This window comes from Bison bison, unplaced genomic scaffold (genome assembly GCF_000754665.1).
Source record: "Bison bison bison isolate TAMUID 2011002044 unplaced genomic scaffold, Bison_UMD1.0 scf7180017864340, whole genome shotgun sequence".
NCBI lineage: Eukaryota > Metazoa > Chordata > Mammalia > Artiodactyla > Bovidae > Bison > Bison bison.
The window spans coordinates 4,634,361-4,635,078 of NW_011494912.1; the positions used below are offsets into that span (position 1 = coordinate 4,634,361).

General features: G+C 68.1%; 1 protein-coding gene across 1 annotated transcript in view; it reads left to right on the top strand.

Annotated features, from left to right (window-relative positions):
- MLXIPL (MLX interacting protein-like) overlaps positions 1 to 718 on the top strand; it is a 19,464-nt gene that overhangs the window by 15,773 nt on the left and 2,973 nt on the right. Inside the window, 3 exon segments of the mRNA XM_010854298.1 lie at positions 131 to 281; positions 357 to 507; positions 675 to 717. Coding sequence (XP_010852600.1) covers positions 131 to 281; positions 357 to 507; positions 675 to 717 — 345 coding nt within the window.

The following is a 718-nucleotide window of genomic DNA, read 5'->3' on the forward strand; positions in this document are numbered from 1 at the left end:
GCTGACAGCCGGTGAGTGGGGCCACCGGCGAGATGGGGACCCAGTGCAGACACCGAGAGCCTGTGGGATTAGAGGGTGGGGGGTGAGGGGCTGGCTCAGCCGGAGGTCCTGGGTCCTTAACCCTGAACCCGAAAGGGGTGTGGGCTATTAGGAAGGGAGGGGTGGGGCCTGGGAGATGATGGATGGGGCCCCCAGCATGCTGTCTGTGCACAGCCAAGCCTGAGCAAGCCCTGGAGCCACCGCTTGTGTCCAGCGCTCTCCTCCGGCCCCCAGGATCACCGGTAAGACAGCGGGCACTGGGAGGTGGGGCTGCACCCCAGGCCTTCACCCCGACTCTCTGCCCTTCTCCACCTCAGCAGGACACTCTCCCCGAGTTCCCCTGCACCTTCTTTCCCCCGACCCCGGCCCCCACACCACCCCGACTGCCTCCGGGCTCGGCCACCCCGGCCCCTCCCAGGCCCCTGATTGTCCCCAAAGTGGAGCGGCTCTCGCCCCCAGCGCCCAGCGGTAAAGAGGGGTTGAAGGAGCTGGTGGTGGGGGGGGCGGTCTGCGGGATGGAAGGAGGGGAAGGGGGATGTAGGGGACGACATCTGGGGCCAGGATAAGAGGGACAGGGCCACAGGACTCTCTGCCCTGTGTGGGTCTGTCTGTGAGTCCATCTGTCCCCGGCACAGGTGGTGAGCGGCGGCTGGCTGCGGAGCTGACCTCGCCGCCGGGG